The sequence below is a fragment of the Anser brachyrhynchus genome (genome assembly GCF_964034855.1).
Source record: "Anser brachyrhynchus genome assembly, chromosome: 3".
In the NCBI taxonomy this organism is placed as follows: Eukaryota; Metazoa; Chordata; class Aves; order Anseriformes; family Anatidae; genus Anser; species Anser brachyrhynchus.
In genome coordinates this window covers 123,645,822-123,668,553 of record NC_137696.1, presented here as the reverse complement: position 1 = coordinate 123,668,553, position 22,732 = coordinate 123,645,822, and the positions used below count along the sequence as shown (strand labels likewise).

At 46.2% G+C, this 22,732-nt stretch overlaps 1 protein-coding gene across 1 annotated transcript; it reads left to right on the top strand.

Moving 5' to 3' along the window:
• Positions 1–40: 40 nt before the first annotated feature.
• LOC308193679 (serine protease 55-like) lies at positions 41–18,985 on the top strand. The gene is made up of 6 exons (XM_080588614.1): positions 41–2,435; positions 2,762–2,951; positions 4,442–4,689; positions 6,847–7,238; positions 10,496–10,738; positions 17,877–18,985. Exons 1-6 carry the CDS (start codon positions 2,141–2,143, stop codon positions 18,177–18,179), a joined length of 1,671 nt encoding a protein of 556 aa, XP_080444740.1. The 5' UTR covers positions 41–2,140; the 3' UTR covers positions 18,180–18,985.
• Positions 18,986–22,732: the final 3,747 nt, after the last annotated feature.

The following is a 22,732-nucleotide window of genomic DNA, read 5'->3' as shown; positions in this document are numbered from 1 at the left end:
AAACTAGGGCTTTTTTATCTGTATTAAATGTGCAAGATAGTGCAGAGGAGTATATTGGCCACACTGTAACTCAATTATTCCTATGATTAATTATTTGTACTTCAATAACTTGTGGAGCCAAGGGGGGTGGGGGCTGTCCATGTGGGGGGCTGTCCCTACCCCAGTGTACGTACAAATAGCAGGACAGCCAGAAAGAGGCAAAAACATTCTTTTTATGGATGGGGATCTCAAAAGACTAAAAGCTACAGTGGAAGGACTTAGCGGATGTAGGCAATATACTATATGGATGCTGGGTATAATGGGATGTATCTTATGGAGTAACCTATGAGGATGAGCAGCTTCAGTAGGAGAGATGGGGATGGGTTTGTCCCACCTGCCCAGCTTTTTGCTTATGATACTTCTCAGAGCAGTGGGAGATGTGGGCTCTCGGGCATTTCCCGTTTCGGAGGCTGTCCTAATCACCGTGTTTGAAGGTCATGTGCCATCGGTGCCTCCTCAGAGGTGCATAAAGGAGCAACTTTGCTTTTCTTTGGGGAAAACGTGCAGGAGCCTACTTTGATGTGGCACTTCAGGGCAGAGGAATGCACAAAGGTTTTTTTGAGGGCCAGATGATGGGGATGTGGAGACACACCCACAGCATTTCCCTTTGGCTAGGTCTCCATCGCACTCCATATCATGGTTTGGTGTGTCTTCCTGCTCACTAGCTCGGTTTTTAGGCTCAGAAAGACCCAAAACAACTCCCTGAATGTCTGCGGCAACTACCCAACAGTCCAGATCCTGTCAAAAGTCTTCAGGCTTGTAAATACACTGCTGCAGTCCTGCATGCTTTGTCCAAAGATGGGCAACAACCCCATGCCAGAGAATTTAGCTCTCCATCTTCCCTTGCCCCTTGGCTGGTGCTTAGTCCATTCTAGCCTTAAAAGCCAAGGAAACTTGTCCTTTCAGCAGACTTATACCTGGGGCAAGCTTGAGAGGAGCTGCCACTGGCGGGATCACCATGTTAGGCTCTTTCTGGAGGTGCCCCAAAATGTGCTTGGGATGCACTTGGGATTTCCAGCCGCTAGAGTAACTGATCGCCTGTTGTTAACATTGTGCCACTGAAATGTTTTGTTGCTCACTGTCAAGGAAACCAGCATTCTTGTCCAATTTCCTAGGCAAGGGGTAACATAAAAGCAAAGAAGAGAGGAAAATAAAGTCTGACTTTCCTCCTATGCATTTTTAACCTTGGTGTAAGTCAGACTTCGGTGGGATAACTCCTGATTTGCTCCCATGTACAAGGCAAAACATTTCATGTTCTGAATCATCTATTGCTCATAAAATATTGCTTGGTTCCCTTCTGTCCTTTCCCCTCCCTTCCCTCCTACTCCATGCAAGTTCTTGTTTTGAAACAGACTGGAAAGTCTTTGGAGGAAGCACTGCTCTGTCCTTAATAACTGTGCTCAGGCCTGAACTTGGCTGAGTTCTTTTCAGTCCTGTCCCTATGGAAATAATACGTCAGTTTAGAAATCAGCATAGATGGGTCCACTGATGCTAAAACTGGTGCAACCCAAAATATTATGCCCCCCCACAATTAATTATGGAGATATACTAGAGTGGAATTTTGGCCTTGATGCCTTGCAGTTGCTGCTGGAGGAACAAACAGCAGCAGGGACAAGATCAGTAAAGGTGAAATGATTCAGATTCATGGATAATCTTTCTAAGCTGGGTTTGGCCTTGTAAAGAGTTGCCCACAGTTCTCGGGGAAGAAGGGAGTGTCAGCCTCAGCATCTTTGACACAATACTTTTGATTTGGCACTGTTTGAACCTTGCCCTACAACATAGCTGCCTCTTTCTTCTGAAGATGTAGAGATGGTCTAAACAAAATTCATCCAAAGTTTGATAGGCTTCAGCACTTCTCAAAGATGAAAACTGATGCAGGACCAGCAGGTAAGGTCTTTGAAGAGAGAAAGACGGTTTGAGAGCCGAAAAGGGCTACAGCACCCAGCCTGAGAAGTCCACTACTGCACCCAGTGAAATCCAGTCCAGGATGCCTATCATAGCTATCATAGCTGAAGCAAATCCTCATGGGAATCACTAAGTTGTTGGCCAGGGCAGTGTGAGCTTTCCCTCATTGTCTTAGGAAGACTGGCATCTGACTGTGATGTCAGCGAAAGAGAATGAATTGTGTGAGGTCACATTCCCGTTGCCCCTGGCAGAGGAATGTGTCTACAGAAGCATAACTGCCCCCAACATCATCCAAGAGCTTTGGTCCAAGTCTGGGATGAAAATGCTGCTCCTTACCTTCTGGATTTTAACTTCTCTAATCAGCAGCATCCATGCAGGCGTTTCTTCCCCAGTTTTTATGTTCAGCAGTGAATGGAAGAGTAAACCTGTTGGTAGCTTCAGAGGTGGACAGCAGAGAGAAACTGGTAGCCCTTTTGGATACACACACATCGGTAAATGAGTTTGGCCTGGGTTGATTCCTTGTGCCTTATGGCATACATGCACGGCTTGTACTACACCTGGCACTGAACTCTTCCATTCTACGCCCTCAACAAGGATTTCATCCAACCTGCTTATGGGAAACAGTCTATGGCCCTATTAGCCCCCAGGTTGCCCAGGCATTTTGGGGGGAAGTTACAACAGTGCCGGGGCTTTGGTAGAGAACAAGTAGCATGGATGGTCCTGGACCAGTGCTTTAACCTACATCCTGCCCTCCTCATTTAGTAGCACAGGCAGTGGTACAGCCATACATGAGCAATGTGTCTCATTTTGTACCCAGAGTGTGGCCTTCGACCATCTTATGAGTCCTTTCTGGAGACTGGCAAGAGGATCACAGGGGGGAGATACGCCAAGGCTGGGGAGTTCCCGTGGCAAGTGAGCATCCAGAGCAACGGGAAACATATCTGCGGGGGCACCATGATCAGCGCGCTGTGGATTTTAACTGCGGCCCATTGCTTTGCAGATGAGGTGTGAGTACTTACGTGTCCAGAGGAGGGCAGCAAAGCTGGTAAAAGGGCTGGAGGGCATGTCCTGTGAGGAGAGGCTGAGGTCACTTGGGTTGTCTGGTCTGGAGAAAAGGAGGCTGAGAAGCAACCTCACGGCTCTCTTCAGCTCCCTGAAGAGGGGAAGCACAGAGGGAGGTGCTGGCCTCTGGTTCCTGGCCACTAATTACAGGATACATGACAGTAAGCTGTTTCAGGGGAGGTTCAGACTGGACATTAGGAAATTCTCTTTACTGTGTGGTCAAATGCTGGAACAGGCTTCCTGGAAAGGTGGTTGATGCCCCATGTAAGTTGGTTTTAAAGAGGCATTTGGACAATGCTCTCATTAACATGCTTTAACTTTTGGTTAGCCCTGAAGATGTCAGGCAGTTGGACTAGGTGATCTTTGAAGGTCCCTTCCAACTCAACTCAACTCAACTCAACTCAACTCAACTCAACTCAACTCAACTCAACTCATCTCAACTCAACTCTTCTATTGTATTGTATTGTATTGTATTGTATTGTATTGTATTCTACTCTACTCTGCTCTGCTCTGCTCTGCTCTGCTCTGCTCTGCTCTATTCTACTTGGAGTAAGTGAGGACAGCCCAGGCATGATGGGGTGATAACACTGCTCCTTAGACTGTAGGGTATGTATGTCCTTGGGATCAAGTGCAAAATATATGTGATGGAGCCAGAAAGAGAGCACTGAGAACCTTTCCTCCTTTAGGAAAAATAAAAATTAAAAAAAAAAATAAATGCAGAAATCTGCATAACCAGAAGATCGAAGATCTAGAAGGGGAGTAAATCTGCATAACCAGGGTCCAGAAGGAGAGTATTTTGAAGGACTGTGTGAGGAGCCTTGTATAATTGGCCATGATGTTATTCTGATGGCCCCCAAGGAGCTCCTGTACATTTACACAGGTTGTGGTACCTTGTAAAAAGAGGTATATTCCATTTCAGTTTACTCTAACTCCCAAATTACTTTTGCTTTCATATAGCAAACACCTTTACCTTATGTGTAGTCTGATATTAATCCAGCAGCTTCTGGATAAATCAACCCAGGGACAGAATCCAGCAGTTCATGAGTCCTCTCCAAAATACGGCAGCTCCAAGAGCCAGGGCTGCTCGGTGACAAATGACCTGTGGCATCAAAACCTGGAGCAGCTGGCCAGGGACAGCGTGGTCTGGAGCAGCCAGCCCAGGGCACAGTGATTCCGAACACCCAGCCCGCTCCATCTGTTCGTTAGTGGCTGGGCTATTTATAACTTGGTTGCATTCATGTTCTACCTCTGCTCCTGCTTCCCCTGAAAATGAGCTTTGCCTGGGAGTGAGGGCAGGTTTCTGTGGGTTTTGTAGCTAACCTGCCTCTGCAATTTGCTGCTCTGGGGAAAGAGGCACCAACCTTTATAACACAAAGTCTTCATGTTTGCTCATGCATATTCTGCTTTTTTTTTGTTGTTGTTATTTATTTATAAGGCCACCAGATCTCACTGTTGCAGTAGGGGGAATCGACCTTGACCTCCCTCTGGAAGAACATAAGCCAGACAGCTTGGTTATCCATGAAAACTTTGACAGAATAAGCATGAAACATGACATTGCCCTGATCATGCTCAGCTCTCCCATCAAGTTCAGCAATGAGAAAATCCCCATCTGCTTGCCCTTCATGTATGACATTGATACATGGCAGCACTGCTGGATTGCTGGATGGGGAACCACAGGTGCAGGTGAGACACCACTGGGAGATGTTATGTATCTGCTAATGGAGGCTGTTTTTTTACCCATTTAAAGTAGATATTCTCCCCTGGCAGGGGTTACCCATACTAGTGGTTGCTCCCTACCTCCTTTGTAAACACATCCAGACCCTGGCAGCCTCTGCACATCATTGGTTGTCCATTCAGAGCAAGAAACTGTCACTCCCAGAGAAAAGTCTTCGATATTCTGAGCGTGTATGTTCCAGATGAAACCTTAGAGCCCACCATTGCTCTGCAAGGACTCAACCTTCTTGCTTGCTGTTATGAGCACCCAAAGTAAGATAATCCGTGCTGGGCAAGTTAGGATGGGTCTAAAGTGATCTGGCATAAGGGAAATGGAGATTTAGGGTTGTCTTTGGCATAAAGCCTCCAATTAAACACATTGATTTGATGGTTCTGACCACCCCCTCCTCTTCCTTCATATAGAAAAGCAGATTGCTATTGCTAATTGCTCTCATTCAAGGTCTAATGAAAGTAGCTCCGGTACTGACTGTCACCCAAAATGTCTATCCCAAACAAACGTCACCAAATGGCTAATGAGCTATTTAATTATTGGAAAGGGGTAATCAGGGCGGAGTGGGCAGGGTGGTGCCTTGGGGCTTTACCAGTTCTCCTTGGCATGTAGTAAGTTAACATCCCGTTTAATCCTAGCTCTTGTACCCCATAGGGTTACCATCTCCTTTCTGAACCTCTGTATTTTCCTTCTTATGCTTCATTCACATCACGTAACAGTAAAACACAGCACAACGCTGTGTTTTAGTTGCGAAAGTCTTCCATTTCACCAAGGTAACACGCTCTTAGAAACAGAAAAGCAGGGGCAATGCTGCAGAGTCGCTCTGCAACTTGGCAGGATTTCTCTTTCGTTAGTCTCTGCAAAATGCCTGGTGTGGTTCTGGGAAGGAGAGCCTCATTTTGCTGCATGGTCAGGGTGACATTGCCTCTGCAATCTGAACTGCACCCCGCGGGAGCTCAATGCACCAGCCCCGGCACACAGCCCTTCTGTCTGGGAGATGTTTCAGAAGAAAAACAGGAGAAGCCGAGTTTGCTGAGAGTGATGTGTGATGGTGTGATACGGTCCATACCAAAAAAGTATGATGCACTGTTCCTGCGTGGGAGGAAAGATGGGTCATTTCTCATCTTTTGGAGGTGGACATCTCTCAAATGGCACCGCAGGTGGCACAGCCTGACTCCTCTTTGACTGCAGTCAATAAAACCCAGCTCACATGGAGCCACCTCCTTGGAGATGCTCACATTAATGCATTTCTGTATGCAGACACTTCCACGGAGGGGCCCCGTGTTAGTTGGGAAAGGAGCATGACAACTTTCTGTCTTTTAGATGTTACCTTCGAGTCCCACCTTCCTGAAGGTTCTGGGAGGATTTAGCTCAGTGAATTATGCAAGAAGGAGTGAAAAGCTGTGACATCCTTCAAAAGACAGCTTTATCCTTCAGACTTAGGCTTATTTTGAAGACAAATGTGGGTGATGAAATGAGTAGGCTTTCCATGCAGCCATGAGTATTCCATGAATATTTTTAATTTTTTCACTGCTTCCTTGTGCCCACTGTGATTTCTGCTTTTCCATCTCAAGAAGAGGAAAAAGCAATTATTTCTGTTGTGTATGGCCATCCTTTGTGAAAGATGTCCAGTCCCCTGGTTGAGGCATGGCCTCACAAGCACCCCAGGAGAGCATGTGGTCATCTGTTCTGGGGAAAGCTCAGTGGAAATCACTCCACAGGGCTCACACAGGGCTCCATGGAAAGTCTCTCAAACTGGGTACCCTAGAAATGTGAGTGGGAAACCCAACAGCTCACCTCAGAGCATCACCAAGACCAGGAGGATAAGCCATCCTTCTGGGGGTACTTCTGGCTGTGCCACATTCCAGAGTTCATTTATAGGAATAAGTGATTTTTTTCAAACCCTATTTAGCAAGCTTCCACTCCCCAGGATTTTAGCTTTGCCCATCAACATCTCCCATCTCACCACCTACCTACCCATCGCCTAGGCTGGCATTTAGTCAAGAGCACAAACATATCCTAGACAGCCCCTGTAAGCCTCCATGACCCCCAGAGCATCTGGTTGTGCCCTGAGCCCTTCCTACCCTGAGTTCCTTTACAAATTCATCTGAGAGCAGTCCCAAGGGTCTCCGACAGCGCTTTCACCCTTACAAGCTCTTCAGGGTTTGCTAATCCTTCTCTTCTCGCTTGCTGGTTAGCAGCTGAGGTATCAGCATCCCACGTGCTGCAGAAAGCACGGATGAAGCTCATCAGCAAGGAGCAGTGCTTGGAGCGCATCCCGCAGCTACCAGAGAACATGCTGTGTGCTGAGCTGGAGGGAGGAGAAAGAGGCACCTGCCAGGTAAAGCAAACACGCCCCGGTATAGCCACATTGCCTATTGGGGAACAGGGACCTTCAAAGAGAGGTGAATTCAACTTCAGGAATGAACATCCACGCTTCCCGTGGTTTTTTAGGGCTGATAAAGGCTCTCTGCATGAGGCAAGAAGCTCAGGGGCTGAGGACCTGCCTGTCTGGTGCATAGCAAATGCATATTGACCCAGGCAGGGCTCTCAGAAAGCAGTGGTGGTTCTGGAGATGTGTCCCTGTGGGGACCAAAACACCTCTGTGCAGTGGTGGTGGGAGTTAAATGAAGGCTGGAGACGGGAAAATCTGACCAGGAGGGTCAAAGCAAAAGGACTGGGTGGGGAAATGATTCAAGGAGTGTTTAGTTTGAATGTTAGAAACCTTTCCAAGGAACTCTTTGTGCTGGCACAAATGTCCTGTAACAGCACGGCAGGTAAGTCTGTGGGTGCCAGAACTAGTCACATATCACAACAGGTTAATGATATGGGATGGTGGAGCTTTGAAGCTGAATTATAGAGCATGATATTTGATAGTAGGGACTGCTAAGGGGAAAGAGCTGAAACAAACCGCTTGGAGCAGATGACCCCCAGAAGTCCCTTCTGACCTCAACCTTTCTGTGAAATGCCCAGAAGTGGGAAAACCTCACCCAAACTATGCCCTCAGAACATGTTCTATGCACACGATTGCTGTCCTGGTGTCAAATAGTCCGAAAGCCAAAAAACACCTCTGCTTTCACAGCATCCAACCTCCAACCCCATCTCTGATTGCTCAATGAGGGCTGAGCTCTCCCTGCAGCCTCTCCCATGGTGAGAACAGGGCTGAGGTCTCTCTCCTCTGCTGAGCAAGGGTTTTTTAGAAGTGTGCCTGTGCTTCCAGGGGAGCAGTCAGACACATGTAGGCACAGCTTCATCCTGTAGGAACCCTTCCTTCTAACCCAGAGAGCCAGGACTCAGAGAAGTCCCTGAACTTTAGGTGCAGGACTTGTGGACTGCAAAGCCATCACAAGCTGGGGCCATACCTAGGCAAGGAAGGGAAAGCTTTGCTTTGCAAAATCATTTTTTGATTAGCCAGAGAGCATCTGCCTGTGAAGCCATTCATCTAGAGACTTTCACCTCCATTAAATTCAATCAAAAAATTTAAAAAGAAAACTGCCACAGGATAACATTAACATGATTAAAGAATGCACTTCCCAGCCCAGCCTTAAGTTCTGCAGCTGAATTATGCTGGTGAAACAGCGAGAGCACTTGTACCCAGCAAAATGAATCTCCTGTATTCAGAAAGCTGATGAGGGTGCTATTTTGATCTACAATAATGTTAGCGTAGACTGCAAAATGAAATAGAAATGTGAGCTTTCCAAGCAGGGAAAGTACACAATGATTATATATGTATGATAAAGCTCATAGCCCAGCAACTGCCCACTTTTAGCAGAAGTTTGACCAGGCAGAAATGTCTTGCAACCTGAAATAATGAGAACAAGGCAAAAATGTACCCTAGGCTAGTAGTAAGTCTGTTCAGGAATGAAACAAGTGACATGACTTTTCATCAGGATTTGCTCCTTTGCTCGAGGGGAAGCACTGATTTTGCTGATGGACAGTTTTCTGGGATTGAGTTTGGGTGGGTAAGCAGTCATATTTTGGCCTTGCTGGGCTGGTTCAGAAATCTGGTGGCGTGCCTGCAGTAGGCTACCAGGTAAGGAACTGGGAGACCAGGCCCCAGACTGATGCTTGCTCTGCAGCAAACCCTCAGTTGGTGGCAAGGCACATTGTACAAAGTGCATTCTATTGAGCTACTCTTCTCCATAAAGACTGGGTTTTTCTCTGGACAGCTCTGCAGGAAACGTTATCTTGTCACACCGGCTTGAATCTGCGTGTCTGGGGCACCTGGATGGGATTAGAAACTTTACTTGTGGTTGGGGGTTAAAGGTTGTTGAATGGGCTCAGATAAATTCTGTGTGATGAGATGTTAAAAGAATTGCTTTTATATTTTAGGCTCCTGGCCACCTTTCTAAGTTTAGGATCCTGCCCATGTGCCTGGAAACAGACATAGGAGGGAGGAATATTTTTTTCTTTTTCAGTCATACTGGTAAAGGAACGAGCTCAGGCGATGCTGAGTTGCTGGTGTAGATGTGGCCACAGTAAACCTGGGAGCAATGCCTGATGATGCACAGATGCCTGATCTGTCTGGACATAAACCAGATAAAAGCCTTACATTAACCTTTCCTAAGCATTGCTGAGAACAGGATACATTTTTTCATACCCAGAAACAGTTTAAGATGGCAAGTTGCATCTAGACCACAGGCTGTAAGCCCACATGATCCTGATCTGGATCCGAAGGATTACCATGCTTGGTCTTTGCACTGTGTGCCATTTGTGCGCTAGATTTTCCTCACTGCAGCAAGATGGTTTTATCTGAGTCACCAGTCACTCAAATATCTTCACCGAGTCATGTAAAAGTTTTATCCTACTGATCGCTGCCTTAATATCCACATGTGGCAACAGGTCATGAATAGAAAGGCTCAGACATTTCAGTAGCTGCCATCATACTAGTACCAGAGCATGACTAATTTGTGGATCACTAACTGTGTTCCTATAATAACTCAAGGAGATTGAATAGCAGAGCTCCTGAGTATTTGTACTTTAAAAAAAAAATCCATTCACTTAAAAAGAAAAATCTATTGTATACCAATTCCCTAGCGGTTCTTCAGACAAGTATATAGATTGACTGTGAATTAACACTAACAGGATCTGTAATTGACTTATAGTTCTATTTAGTCATAAACATTAGCATTAATGGATGTTCGTGGAGTACAAGTGCTAAAGAACAGACACTAGAGATGGCCTATGTGTTATTTTTTGTGTGCTACATTTCTTCCATGACCCCATGAACCACAACTGATGTCTAATTCCTTGCTTTCTTAAGCACCTTTTGTTAGGCCCTGATGCAATGGTAACTCGAACAATAATTAGAGTAGAAGGGACTCACAAAGCAAATGCCTCTTCAGTGCCTTGCTTATCCAGACAAAACTCAGTAAATGGCCCAATTATATTTCAGAGAGTTTCTCTGAAATATAGGACAGAGTGTTTTGCTGGAAGTCACAGTTCACGTTCAGTTCAGGTCGGCAGCAGATGAAGGGGGGTCCGGGCCCTGGCCTGACTTTGAGGAGAATGAATCATTGTGTGGCCACAGACAAGTGGTGGGAGCCTTGCAGCTCAGCTTCACCACACTCCCCTCACCCTGGTGTAGGGCTGATCTGAGTCACCGGCCAAAGGCATCTACCCCCTTCCACTGAATTATACAACAAGAGATTTTGTCCTTCTCCGATAAATGACTGAAACAATGCTAGGATGCATCTAGGGCTCTGGGTTTTAATTTATTTAGTTGAGTGAAAAAGGCAGAGAAGGACTACGTTCCTTCATGTGTAATACGACCTGCCCACAAATACTGTCAGCAGTTTGGGAAGATTGAATATGCCAGAGGGCTGTGCTGCCATCCAGAGGAACCTGGGCAGGCAGGAGAGGGGGGCTGACACAAACCTGCAGCTCAACAAGGAGAAGCCCAAAGTCCTGCCCCTGGGGAGGAACAGGCCCAGCACCAGGACAGGCTGGGGGCACCCAGCTGGAAAGCGGCTCTGCAGAAATGGGCCTGGGGACCTGGGGGGCACTGAGGTGAACGTGAGGCAGCGATGGGCCCTTGGGCAAAGAAAGGGCTGCGTTAAGCAAAGCATCGCCTGCAGGTCGAGGGAGGGGATCCTGCCCCTCTGCTCAGCACTGGTGAGGCTGCACCTGGAGTGCTGGGACCAGTCCTGGGCCCCCCAGCACAGAGAGACCTGGGCCCAGCGGGGAGAGCCCAGGCCGGGGCCCCCAGGGTGCTGCCGGGCCCGGAGCCCCCGTGCTGTGAGGAGAGGCTGCGAGAGCTGGGGCTGCTCGGCCTGGAGCAGAGGAGGCTCCGGGGGAGCTCCCCCATGGCCGTCAGGACCCGCAGGGAGGTGCGGAGAGGCCGGAGCCGGGCTCTGCTCGGCGGTGCCCAGGGCCGGGCCCAGAGGCCCCGGGCCCAGCCCGGAGCCCCGGCGGCTCCCCCTGCCCCTCAGGCAGCACCGCTGGGCCGGGCGGGTGCCGGAGCCCTGGCACAGGCTGCCCCGAGAGGGGCCGGGGGCTGCTCCTTGGAGAGCTCCCCGAGCCCAGGGCCGTGGGGCTGGGCACCCTACTCTACGGTTGGACCAGATGGGCCCAGAGGTGCCTCCAACCTCAGCCATTCTGGGATTCTCTGAGTGGCTTTAGCACCTCTGTAGCATCTGGGCTGCAAAGAGCTCTCACGCCATGTAGCTACAGCAGTAGCAGTAGCTGTTTGGTGAGATTTATCTGGCCCCATGCAAATGCCTTTCCTGTAGCTATTTGCATCTACCCAATCATCTTTCTATTAATGCAGAGAAAAAAAAGTGCTTTTGAACGTGTGATTCATTCAGGCTGTTCTAACCATCTATTTTAAAATGAGATAAATCTCTGTATGAGTGATCATCATTCCCATTAACTAGAAGCAAATCCAAGGTGTCTAGCTCACAGGGACACACATGGATCTGAGGCAGGACCGTTGCCTACAAGTCTCACGTGTCATTTTAGATGTCTCAGGGCATCCCCATGGCACCCAGCTGTCCCCTCTTAAATCATGTCCCGTTGATGGTAATGTGACTGCACCGGGAATTTGACATTTGCACCGGAACCCCCTCAGAGGGGTGATCAGCCTGGAGCTCAACTCACCCCTCCTACCCTCCTTCTGCGCACAAGAGTGAGTGCTAAACCCATGCAGAAGTGACAAAAACTCTTGCATCCTTTTACAAGCTCTTGCATCCTTTTACTGGTACTATCGAGGCTCAAAAACTGCAAAGGAGGACTTGTGACAGAATTTTTTAAAGAAAAGGTCTGCAGATGAAAATCGGCTTCACGCAGGTAAATTATCACAGAGACAAGGCAAAGGCCACAAACCAGGGAAGCTTGCTCAATCCCTCCAGCTGTTTAAAATATGTAAACGGATTTGGATAGATGATGCTGTGATTGCAGTCTGTAGGTATGGAGAGTATCTGTATGAGCTCTGAGGTTACAGGACCTTCTGCCTATCAGCCAAAGGTCTCCTGGGGACTAGCACTCGAAGCTAACCACATTTCAATTCAGAATTATTACTACCTGTACAAAATTACTTAACTATTGCACCTTACGTTTACATTGAAGAGAGTGACCCACTCATGAGCCTTGTGATAGATTCTCACTCATTGAACAACTGCTAACATGTCAGGGTGTGGTGGTTGTTTTTTTTTTCTTTTTTTTTCTTCCTAAGATTGGTTTAAATAGGAAGGTGTCCTGGAAAGCTCCAGAACGAAGCATTAGAAAGACATTTTTGCTTTTATAGTCTGTTACATTTGCTTCTAAAGGATGCTTTGATGTGCAGCTCATAAGAATTAGAATATTTTTCCTGTGTCCTGTGGCTTTTTAGAGCTTTCATCATTTGATCATTTTATGATAGGGGCAGACAAGTGAACACATGGAAGCTATGGTGGCTTAATTCTTTAATCTGTGAAAAACATTCCTTCCTATTGCAAGGACCTGAGATGTTGATGATGCCCCACACCTCTTCTGCTTTATTCCTTTGGCACCCCAGAGTTGCAGCTTGTAGTCCCTCAAACTGAAGCTGTTTGCTTTGTGGTAAGGGGGTCTGGTGTTATTTTGTGTGCCCGGTGAGTGAAGATCTGGGGAGCAGAACATCTCTGGAACCAGCTGAACAAAGAAACCTACTGAGTGCCTGCCCTTGGAGTGGGAGAAATGGGTGTGATGACTCAGAGCAGCCGCTTCTCATTCAATTACAGTGAGTCAACACAGCTTTAAGGGGAAGTCATGACTCACAGATAGATTCAGATTCTTTGAAGGAGTTGACAAGCATGTGGCTGAGGGTGATCTAGCTGATATAAAGCGCTGAGATGCCCCAAATTCTTTTAACAAGATTTCTCACCAAAGGCTCATACAGAAAGTGAGCTGTCACGAAGTAGAAGGGCTTCTGTTTGAAAGGGAGGCAGCACAGAGGAAAGATTTGACAGGAGAAAGGGCTCACAAGGGGAGTCTCCCTGGGATCCATGCAAGGAATTGTGCTGTTCAAGGAGCACAAATGCTGAGATGACAAAGTTGGCTGGTGCCGTAACGCTGTTCAGGGTGGTCAAAATTAAAACTGACTGTGCAGAGGTGCAGGAGGATTTCATTATTCTGAGTGTCTGGAGGTTAAAACAGCAGATGCAGTTCACTGTTGACAAGGGCAAAGTAATGAATACAGGGAAAAGCAACTCCAGCTGTACACATAGAATAATGGGCTCTAAATTAGCTATTACCATGTAAGAAGATCTCAGAGTGATTGTGGATAGTCCTTCAAAAACGTCAGCACGAGATTCTGTGGAGGTCAAAAAGGCAACAAGAGCATTATGAGTTATTAGGAAAGGAATAGGTAGCGAAACAAACGCATGTAATGTGAGGGCTCTAATCTGGGAGGCCTACATCCCATGCTGTGTGCAATTCCTGCCCACCCCATCTGAGAAAGGAGGTAGTATTAGAAGAGACTAGTAGAGTGGGAAGGATGAGCAGGAGCACGGAAAGGCTTCTTGTGAAGCGGAGAATAGCAGAGCAAGACTCTGAAGCTTGTAAAAGAGATGTCTGATGGGGATATGGCAAAGATTTCTAAAGTCATGAATGCCAAGGAGTGGACAGTCAAGAGCTGTCCTCTTGTCACCATTGTTCAAAACACATGAAGGAGGGGGGATCCAATGGCTGTATCAGGCAGCAGATTGGAAACAAAGAGAAGGAAGTACTTTTTCATCCAACAGATAATTAAACTATGGAACTCACTGACCAGGATGTTGTGGGTATTTATCCTAAGGGATAAATGGATTCAAAAAGCAATTAGATAACTTCCTGGATGAAGATCTCTCTAAGGCTATTAACCACTGTGATGTAAATACAACTCTGTAAATACCTGCCCTGCTTTTCATTCTCCTTCCCAAGCACTTGCTACAGACATCTGTCAGAGACAGGAGTCTGGGCTGCATGGGGCTTTGGTCAGATGCATTATGGCCACCTTTAGTGGCTGCCACCATGGCTACTAATGGACCCTAGTGACTTCCATCTGGGAGGTGTAGGGCCATCCTGTTCACCCATTTTCCAATGAGGAGATGGAGGGAAAGAGTAGGTGAAGACTCTCAGATGAGACCTCAAAGGGATCCCATGAAAGGAGTCCAGGTGCCTGTGTTACCTGATTCATCTTTGACATGTTAAAAATGGTCTTAGCCTCCTTCCTTCTACCTTCCTCTAAAGATAGTCTATTCACAGTGAAATAACTGAAGAAATCATCTCTTTGGAAAAACCTTTGCTTCCTGCAGCCAGGGCAGCTCTAATAGCAGATGTTGTTATTCACACGCTGATTCTCTCCAATTTACACAGAGCTTACCATCACAAAAATGAAACCAGCAATGACTTGCAAGGACTGTGTATCCATCTAATGAGGATCAGATGGGTTGTTCTCCCTCCCCCCGAGCTTCTCGCACCTAAAAAGATTTATGTGGCTGAACGTGTTTGTTCTGATCAATTACCATGTTGCAGACAAGAATACAAATACGAACGGAAGATTACACTCGTGCGCCAAAGCTCACTAAAGTCAGCAGAAAGGCTCCTGATGTTCACAAAAAGTCTTTGGCTGTGGTTAAAAGGATGAAACTTTTGATCAGCTTTAGTGAACAAAGTGCCTTGCTAGTCTGTGACAATTTTTATACAACCCAGAATTATTTGCCAGCTAATATATCTTTGCTCTCACTTCTCCTAATGGGAGGATTAACATGTAGTTGTGGAAGGCATGAGTTCAGCAATGAGCTGATTTGATGTAGTTGCTTTTCACTCATCCTCCAGTTGACAAGAAATGTGTAAGAGAAGCAAAGATGCTGTTTTCAGCTCTTTCACCGTCCAGAAACTTGCCACTCGGACTGAACAGCAGGAGCAAGCATCTGGTGTGTATGCTGACCAGAAGTGTTTCACCACCAGGGTGCAAGAGGCTGAAAGCTGAAAGCAGCATTTAATAAGTGCTTCAGTCTTCAGGGTTGTTGACCTGAGCGTTCATTAAATTAGTACTACTGGAGACATCAAAGAGCTGAGGCGATTTTACCAACACTCAAACCTCCTTCTTCCCACATCGTCTCCTACACAAGGATGGAAAGTCTTGGGCCAACAGTTTTGAGACCTTAAGGTGGATACAGGGATATTCAGAAGTGTCGTAGAACTGAGTTTATTTTCTCTGTCTTTAGCCCTGTGACAATCAGGTTCCCGATTCACATGGGCTGCTATAGTTAAGTGGGAAAGATCATGTGGAGAGGATGATAGACATCCAAGTTAAATAGAGGAACTTAAGAGAAGAGGCACCTTTTGCACCCATGAAGCAGACCATCTCAGCTCACATGCAAAGGCATCTGGAGTAGGATTTGGGTCTCAGGGTTTGTGGATTTGCAGCTGCTGCCTGGGTCTTCACAGCATTGCCCAACTCCCTTGCTGGGCAGGTTTTAAATCGCTTTCCGCAGCTGACAGTCCCCCAAGCCCTGCAGACAGCTCTCTCTTTCCTCTCCGACTGGGCAGAGAACAAACGCAGCTAAAGAGATAAACAGGGGAAAACATCTGATTTGAAAGGAAAACCACATGATCTATAGCTTTGAATTCCTGGCTCTGGCTCCTGGTTCTGCCATACCCTTGTGCAAATCACATCCCTTTTCTTCCATGCTTTTCTCATCTACGAAATGCGATAAGAATTTTCCCCAAGGATAGCCACAAGGTATCAGGAATTAATTGGTATTGAAGCACGTAAGTGCCCTGGGAGAAAGGTCCATCGCAAGTGTGGATGGCCTCCAAAATGGGATCTGTCCCACTGATGATGGAAGCACTTCTGTGCTGGGTGGGTGCCGGAGCCCTGGCACAGGCTGCCCCGAGAGGGACCAGGGGCTGCACCTTGGAGAGCTCCCCGAGCCCAGGGATGTGGGGCTGGGCACCCTGCTGGGGCAGGGGGGGACAGGGGCACCCAGGGGTCCCTGCCAACGTAAAAGATGCTGCAGTTCTGTGATTCTGTGGTTTAGTGTGCAGAAGCTCTGCCAGTACTCATGTCTCCTGTACTGGGGAAAGCCACCGTGCTGCACCCCAATATGCCAGTGCTGAGAGATCACCAGTAGCTGCTGCGTCACTGCCTCAATAACAGCTCCAGTTCTCCCAACTTCATTTCTTATCTTTCTGTAGGAGGCTCAAAGTGCTTTCCTTTCGCTGCCTGGATAATACGTTTGGCCTGTGCCTGCCCTGAGGGAATTAGCAGTGAAATTCCCAGTAATTTAATTGTGCGCACAGCTTAGAAGATGCTCATTCATTCAAAAAGGATGGCATCACCAAGAGCACTGGTAATGCATGGGTCCGAGGTCAGTGCAGGGTCACTGGTGGGATTCACACAAGTTCTTGGTCGAAACAGGGTTGGGAAATGCCTTCAGATCCTGCCTTTGAAGGGGCTTTACCACCACCGTTGTGTAGTTACAGTAAAACCATTTCAGCACAAACAGTACTGGATGCTGAAGCAACATTTTATCTTCATTTTTCTCTCCTGTTTACATGTTGAGCCAAAAAGAATATTAAAGAAAAAAAAAGCGATAAGCTCATTAGGGGCCTTGAGCCTCCATCTCAGGAAATGAGTAAGAATTCTGCCATAAACTTTTGTGGGTGTTGATGAGTTGCATCACACAGCCAATTCCTTACTAGTTGATGTTTTGTTAGGTCAGGGTAGCTGCTGGGAAAAGGGGGTTCATACATCGATGGCAAAGATATTTCTCAAACTAGGGCACAAAGATGGAAGGACAACAATTCCCGGGAAATCTGGCTGCATTAGGAAAAGTGTTTGTATTACTTCTTATTTGCCATATAAAGGAGTGGAGAAAAGATAGGAAAATAAAAATGGAACCCTCTGTGGAAGGAAACTGTCTTATTTAGAGCAAGGGCTGAACAGCACTTAAGACGTACATAACAGTTGAGAGGAGTGCTGTACCTGGCTGGGTGCACTTTGTGCTGATTGTGCGTGGCTGGGTGCACTTTGTGCTGGTTTCTTTTCTGCCTGGGGTTGTGCTCAGCGACCGCACGCAGAGGTCACACAGGAAACTGGACGTGCTCTTGGCTTTCAAGCCAGGACATTCCTCTTCATCGGATGGCTGCAAAGTGCATTTGAAAGCTTGCACGTTTTGGGTGAGTAGAAGTTGCCCTTCAAGTAGCAAGCAGATTTTCGGTGAAATTAATGCATTTGCAAGAAAAGCTTGTCAGGGTTAGCGTTCATCTCTTGTTCAGTTTCTGTATACTGGTCCCCAAATTAACAGCAGCAGGTACCTGGCACCTGTATGCACTGCTTTTACAGGGAAGCCAAGAACTGAATGAACAGTCACAGCAAATGTCCCTTTTTACTCTTGGGTCTTGTCTCCTGGTGACAAGACTCAGGTATCCCTCCAGGGCCCTGGGAGGATGTGGAAAAGACTGAGAAGGACAGGGCATTGTCCTGAGCTGGAGACTGTGACCGATCTTCTTCTCTTACCTTCTTCTCTTATCATTTATTCTGTAGACATCTCAGACCTTAGCTGTGACACTTTGAGTCCCTGCTCCCCCAAGACCTCATGAACTTGGGATGGAGTTTGATTTTCCCAGTCAGCCTCTGGGATGCAGCTGCACTCAGAGACCCGAGGTTTGATCCTGCTCTAATGTCCTCCTTATGCCGTAGGTGGACAGTGGGGGACCTCTGGTTTGCAGCTACTGGAACACCATGAAGTGGTTTCAGGTCGGCATCATCAGCTGGGAAGAAGATTGCACAGAAAAGCCAAGTCACGAGATCTACACTTCCGTTTACAACTACTATGGCTGGATCATGACTGAGACAGCTGTAAGGGGGAAACCTTTCTTCATCGAAGGCGTGGATAACCGTGAAAATGCCAGGGAGGTTCCTTCCAGGGCTCAGGCACAGCTGGTGTTTCTTGAGTATTCTCTCCTTTTATTTGCCTCTCTAACAGCAATTAGATTACTCTAGAGAAAATTTTTCAAAACATAATAAAAGTCAGAACTACTGTCTCCTTCTTTTGCTGCTGACCCATAAAGTCATGTCTCAGGTCAGCCTGCTCCATCTCACTGATGTGGACACAGACGCCAAAATGAGACGCCACAGTGAGACAGGGGAGTGATGGAGAGGCTGGAGATCTGAAATGAGGGAGTCAGGACCCAGAAAACAGAGTTCGTAATCCTCTGAAAAGCCTGGATTTTTTCAGTCTGATGGGTCACATCAGGCTCAGCCGTTTGCTGAGCTCAGATGCAAGGTCAAAGGTGAAGGAGCTGCTCCCCTTCGAAAGTTGAAACCTTAAAAAAGGTCTTAGTTCAGTTGGTTGCAGATTAGCTTAGCTGTGGGTGGGATAGCTCTGGGTTAATATATCTTACAGCTAGTTATTAGTTGGGCTAATATATCTTGTATCTTGCAGCTGGACCAAACTAAGACCATCTTCAAGAACCGCAGCATCTGCTCAGGTGGTATGTCAAACTGCTGGGACATGACTACACGTCAAATTCATCCATACACTAGAAAAAGGGCAAGAAAGCTGTTGGCCGGTGTTGGAAACTTTAGCTTCACATAACTAGTCATTCTTATTTACCTGGGTTGCAAATGGTGGGTTTTGGTTGTTAAAGACACTAGAGAAAAATCTGGCTGGCTGGACGGAGCTGAGCTATCTATGAAATGCCATCTACAGAAACCCCTTGGTTTGGTAATTAGCCAAAATGAATCCCTTACAAGTAAATGGTAAATCAAAAGCATTTATTATTATTATTATTATTATTTTATTTCTTTTCCCTCTGCTGGAGACCTATTTTGTGCATTTCTGGGCTGTGCAGTTCCCAGTCTGAGCCGGGACTGAGCTGGCCCTTGAAGCAATGCCATCCTACACTGTCCAGCAACAAAGTGCATCACAAAAACACTTTCCACTTTTTACAAGGAGGTTGCTTTTCTTGAAAGTGATGGGGAAGGAGGCAAGCGGTAAGGTCTCCTTCATGTCCCACCTTTGCAATGGCATAAAAGTACCTGTAATTGCAGCAACGGTAAAACTCACTGAATGTGCAATGGGACAGAACCTCACAAATTGGTTTTAATTACCTTGATATTTTCTGGCTAGCTGGTGGAGAAGCCTTGTAAATGAGAATTAATTCATCTACCTTAAGCTAATGCAAACCCATCTTGGCATAAAAGTCAGACTTTATTTTCTGTGTTATCTGAGCAGAAAATAATGCTTAATTATTATTAGTTCTGAGTAATGCTTATGAAAATTGCTCCACATTAATTTCACATGGCTGACTGGCTAATGGATGCATAAGGGTCTTGTAACCCTTTGCAAAAAGACTAATAAAAGCTAAAAACAAGGGGAATATATTACTTTAGCAGCTATTAGTAGTAGACAGTGTCTGCTGGCATTAATACCTATATTTATTTTCCTTTCTATTAATAATATATCAACAGATTCTAGAAGCTATGGCAGGGGCTGGACATCAGGAAATATTTCCTAATGCTGCAATCTATTCAGCTACAGAATTGTTTCCCCCAAAGGAAATGAGAGATGTCCTCCCGCTTGAATTATTTTAATGTAGGGATTGTATAAAGCACTCTCGTCTGCAGCACAAGGCATGGAAAAAGCCTGCGCTTACAGGGAACTGCAAAAAGACCCAGTAGGTCTTCTCCATCAGTAGCGTTTGCAAACTGATAATGATCTGTGTTAAAGGAAGGCAATGCTACTTAGTGGTTACAGCAGGACACTGCTGCGGTGGGTTTTGCTCTGTTCTGCTACTCGTTTGCTGGATGGCCTTGGGGCAATTCACTGTGTGCCATGTGCCTTAGTTTCCCCACTTGTAAACTGAGGTAATGAAAGTGATTCACTTTGCTCTTTGTTTCAGAAACATGAGTTCTGTGAGTAAAGACCAGCTATGTAGCTGTAAAGTTACAAGCAGCAGAGACTTTTTCCTCCTTACTTAAAACATTAGAGGATTCATTAAAGTGAATTCATCTTAGCCACTACATACACTGTTCAATGATTAGGACAAGAAAAGAAATGTTTGCCTAATATTTCTATGCCATATGTAGGTCTGATGAAAACATGCGGACGTATATATTTCTTTTCAAGGTATTTGTGTTTTGAGAGCACATCAGCTTTGATTATGGTTTTGATGGGGATGTGTTGGAGTCACACGAAATCAGAATGCAATACAGCTTTGTCATTAACATTTCAATGTGAGCCATTAATTTTTTAAGTCTTATAACATTTCTGTACCGTGTTTCGTTGAATTCCTCATTTCTGGGTTTAGATCATCAAAGTGAAAAGTTTCCAGACTGAACCATCTCAGCTTTTATGTTTCAGGCTATCATTTGGGATGTGGATTTTTTATTTGCTGCTCATTTCCTATTGCCCCTTCCCTCTTTCCAGACAACCCTCCCTCATGTCCAGACAGCCTAATGGAGAGCATAGAGTGGGACCAATCAGTCTGGGCAAAAGAAATGTAACTTTTGCTCAGTGTGCCAGAAACCTGTAGAATAAAAATTGTAGACCTTAGTGATATGGTTTACTGGAGGACTTGTTAGTGTTAGGTCAGAGGTTGGACTAGGTTGGACTAGGTGATCTTGAAGAAGAGAAGCAGGTTATGGGGATGCTTAAAGCTCTGGGCCACCATCAATTAGAGGATTCAGGGGAAAAAAATAGACCAGGGCACTCACAGGGACAAAGAAGAGGTAGAATCATAGAATCATTTAGGTTGGAAAAGATCTCTAAGATCATTAAGTCCAGCTGTTAATCTAGCACTGCCAAGGATACCACTAAACCATGTAGTCAGAGCCTGCTTGCACTTTCCGCTAAGGAGGTAAGAACAAAAGCACCTCCCACGAGCACCAAAGGCAGCAATTTAGAAGGCAATATACAAAAATATTTTTTTCTCATCCCAGTCAGCCATTTGCATGAAAGTTTGAGCACAGAGGTGGAAGGATTGAAGCTGATGATGTTTATGCAAGTTAGGTGGCAATAGCTGGTTGCATAGAAGTAGGGATGGCTGCAAGTAGGGAGAACTTGTGTGGCTCGACAATGAAAATGAGGGTTGGAAAAGCATTAGTTTGAGGTTGCAGATAACCACTGACATGAAGCCACTATAGAAATCCAACCTTTATTCAGGGCAATGCCCCCAAAGCTCTCTCTCCAGGTTCATCCTTGATAGATATGACATGGGTGTTCTGAGGACAAAGCAGCCCCACTGCGATCCTTTTAGGGGGACTGAGGTTTCCCATTTTCCTCTTCTCCAGCCTGTGCTTTCTCACGGGGGTGTGACAACATGAAAAGCACAGACTTGTCTTCTCCTGCTCCCTTCAGCAGGATCCTGGGCAGCTCTCTGTCCCTCTGATGGGAGGGAAGTGCATGGGCAGAAGGCACACATGGCTGTGACCGTGACTGCTGGCATCCATTTGTCATTTCAAATGCACTTCATGAAGTGTTTTGACTTGGTGTATGCATCTAGCTGCCTGACTTCAATGCAAGCAAAATGGTCGTTGCGTAAGCATAGTTATGATAAGAGGGCTTATTTCTCTCCTATATGAGAAAGAGTTTTGTGTGCCTGGCAGGCAGTGGCTGAAAAAGCACCTGTGGTTATGGTAAAACTACTGGTCTGCTCTTTAATTGCGACTTCTGTTGGTAATACATTAGATTAGAGCTGCAGACTGGAGGATTCAGAGGATCAGCATCAGTTCCCACACTGACCAGCAGCTTCCTAAGTGGCCTTATGGACAAGTCTTTTTTCAAACTAGGGACTCAGTTTACCCATCTGTAAACATGAGAATAATTAAAAGCCAGGGGTATCTTTTAAAATACACCAATTGTGACAGTGATTAATCACTGTTATTAACTAAAGTGAAGATGTGGGACAGAAAACATTACTGAATAGTGCTGGACTACCTGAGGTGTTCAACAACCACAGAAAACCTTTGGTGTTAAACTAAAGACTTTCTTTAAGTAGGTGGATCGAAGTTTGGAGGAGAGCTTGGCTTTGGGATTAGTACAGGCTGGAAGCTGACAGTCCTTGGTACACCTAATTAAGCCAATGACCAATTAAGCCAATCCCTAAATACAACCCAGAAATAAAACCTTGCCTTTCCCTGCAATGTGGGAATGCTCAAATCTGATGGATCTGTGCTGAGCAACACTTGCATGATGGTTGTGCTTGCTGACCTTGAAGAAACACCTATTCTGCTTGGAGGATTTTGCCCAGTTGCTATCTTCCCTTTTTGATCATTCTGTTGCCAGGGTAATTCCTCTGTTTTTGGCAATTCTGGCAGTCCCATAACAGCCCAGTCACGCTGCTGATTAGTGGCTTTACTAAGGCATGCTTGAACTGGCCCTGAACTTCAAGAGCCCTGGCTTGGCTACCTCTGGGCAGGTCATAAGCCTTTGCTGTTCTGACACTGGTGTGCACAGCTCCTGGTGCCTAGGAGGGCCTACAAAATGAACCAGCCAGCAGCAGTTGAGTTCACAACATCCCGCACCATCACGCAATATCCTGCAATATCCATCA

Excerpts from the sequence above, each read along its gene's own strand:
- LOC308193679 (XM_080588614.1), top strand. The coding sequence starts at position 2,141 with ATGTCAGCGAAAGAGAATGAATTGTGTGAGGTCACATTCCCGTTGCCC. Across the intron at positions 2,436-2,761 it reads TTTTGGATACACACACATCG|AGTGTGGCCTTCGACCATCT; the intron begins GTAAATGAGTTT and ends TTTTGTACCCAG. Across the intron at positions 4,690-6,846 it reads ATGGGGAACCACAGGTGCAG|TCCCAAGGGTCTCCGACAGC; the intron begins GTGAGACACCAC and ends ATCTGAGAGCAG.